General features: G+C 35.7%; 1 protein-coding gene across 1 annotated transcript; it reads right to left on the bottom strand.

The window, feature by feature from the left end:
• Positions 1-1,120: 1,120 nt before the first annotated feature.
• On the bottom strand, positions 1,121-2,068 carry LOC121574197 (trace amine-associated receptor 13c-like). Its single transcript, XM_041886835.2, has 2 exons — positions 1,403-2,068; positions 1,121-1,264 (listed from the first exon to the last, which is right to left on the bottom strand). The coding sequence occupies exons 1-2, from the start codon at positions 2,066-2,068 to the stop codon at positions 1,121-1,123; spliced, it is 810 nt and encodes a 269-aa protein (XP_041742769.2).
• Between the last annotated feature and the right edge of the window lie 468 nt (positions 2,069-2,536).

Below are 2,536 nucleotides of genomic sequence, written 5' to 3' on the forward strand. Positions count from 1 at the left end.
CGATTTTGCAGGTTTTCCTACTTACAAAGCATGTAGAGGTCTGTAATTTTTATCATAGGTACACTTCAACTGTGAGAGACGGAATCTAAAACAAAAATCCAGAAAATCACATTGTATGATTTTTAAGTAATTAATTTGCATTAAAAGGAGCTGAAAGTCCGTATTGCCCAGTGACAGCCCCGAAACCTGAAGGATCTGGAGAAGGTCTGTATGGAGGAGTGGGCCAAAATCCCTGCTGCAGTGTGTGCAAACCTGGTCAAGAGCTACAGGAAACGTATGATCTCTGTAATTGCAAACAAAGGTTTATATACCAAATATTAAGTTCTGCTTTTCTGATGTATCAAATACTTATGTCATGCAATAAAATGCAAATTAATTACTTAAAAATCATACAATGTGATTTTCTGGATTTTTGTTTTAGATTCCGTCTCTCACAGTTGAAGTGTACCTATGATAAAAATTACAGACCTCTACATGCTTTGTAAGTAGGAAAACCTGCAAAATCGGCAGTGTATCAAATACTTGTCCTCCCCACTGCAAGTCTAATTACTGTATTGTGACAGTAACCATACCTTGCACAAAATCTTGTGAGTGTGTGTGAATCACTCTTTTGGGCTAATATTGTTTGTCATAATTGCATATTGTTACATTTTACCATAAAATCCTTACACAATACACCATTGCGTTAGAACTGGATGTTTTCTGATATCATGCATTATTGTATATTTCAACTTTACTACACTTGTTGAAGACATTGTGTCGCCATTGAGCCACTAGAGGGTGATGTTAAATAACATATATAATAATTCAAGACGTCCTTAAAATGTAATTTACTATTAGAATACATATTATTTATCATTAAATAACATGGAGTAACCACAGGCTTTGGTCTTTGGAATGTACAACCCAAAATGACTATGTCTTTATAACAAGCTTATGCCTGTAATCAAGAAGTCATCCTGCCAAATGATTCTGTATCAACACCAAATGTATCTATGATAACAAAAGTTAACTGAGATAGGTAATGTCATTGTATTATGAAAGAAGCATTACAACAACAATATAGTTTTAAAATAACAATATCAAAAGTTTGTCATGTTTAGGAATGAAAACGTAGGAACTATGAACGCCTTAACTTTAAAGTTAAAATATGTTTAGCTGTTACTTTGAACCATGGATAAAAGAAAGCATAAATTATTGGATTAATAAAGGAATTAGCAAATGGCAGTAAAATTAAGTAAGCTGATGATTGGAGAAAAAAAAACTGGAGAAAAAAAATTGAAATCCAAGAAGAGACATAGGTGAAAACTACAATACCTAGAGTTTTTGCTGCCTTTCTCTCAGACTTATTTGCCTGTAAAATTGTAACACCAGACTTGATGGTAGACTGTTTTGAAAATACCTTTCTGGCCTGTGATCTGGCAACCACAAATATTTTCAAATAAAGTGTTATAATAATAAAGCACGGGACAACCATTGTAATTACAAAGTCAATGATTCTACCCCAGTTAAATCCTACAACAAAATAACATTCTTCAAAACACCTTTTGGGTACCTGTGCATTTACAGAGTTATTTACAAAAACAACATTGTATATGATACAACAACACCAGGTAATGGATATAGAACGCATAATTCTTGGTATTGTTATTTTAGAGTGGTACAACAAGGGATCACACACAGCAACATAACGGTCAATAGATATCAAGACCAAATTGCCCAGTGATAAATAAACAATTAAATAACCTATGTAGAGAAAAAACTCACAGTAATATTTCCACAAAACCCAGCATGATTCCATTACTGCTACAGTCACTGCTGGCATCACAATCAATCCCACCAGGAAATCTGTCACAGCCAGAGAGAGGATGAGCAGGTTGGTTGGAGTGTGGAGCTGCTTGAAGTGAGAGATGGAGATGATCACCAGCATGTTCAAAAATATTGTAACCGCTGAAATCAATGAGGAGAAGATGTACAGTGTTATGTAAATAGATGTTGATAGCAAAACCTTTCTGCAAGAAGAGTTATGTTCTGGAAAACAATATTGAGCATCTTCGTGTTCCTCCATTTGGAATAAAGGGTAAAAATGCTAAGGTCCTGCTCCTGCTTGGTCCTGTGTGTGACCCTGTCAGGTCAGCCTTCTGACAAACTGTGAGCTCTGCCTCTCTATTTATCCCTGAGTGACTGAGAGACACGTTCCTCAGAGTCTCTCTGCACACATCACCAACACATAAACACGTGAGCACAGCAATGAACAAACGGACTGATAAACAAACAATTTGTGAATCCATGATGTGATGTATGACAGAATTGGCTAACGCTAGTTAGAAATTGCAGTGACGCTACTTAGTGACTTCCTTAAAACTGCACGCTGAGACATAAAAATGATATCCACGAGTTCATCTGACTCTGGGGAATCGGACTGATTATCGGTCTGTAAAGTGCATTCGGAAAGTATTCAGACCCCTCGACTTTTTTCACATTTTGTTACGTTACAGCATTATTCTAAAATTGATTATATAAAATACAATCCTCG

The sequence above is a fragment of the Coregonus clupeaformis genome, chromosome 9, assembly GCF_020615455.1.
Source record: "Coregonus clupeaformis isolate EN_2021a chromosome 9, ASM2061545v1, whole genome shotgun sequence".
NCBI lineage: Eukaryota > Metazoa > Chordata > Actinopteri > Salmoniformes > Salmonidae > Coregonus > Coregonus clupeaformis.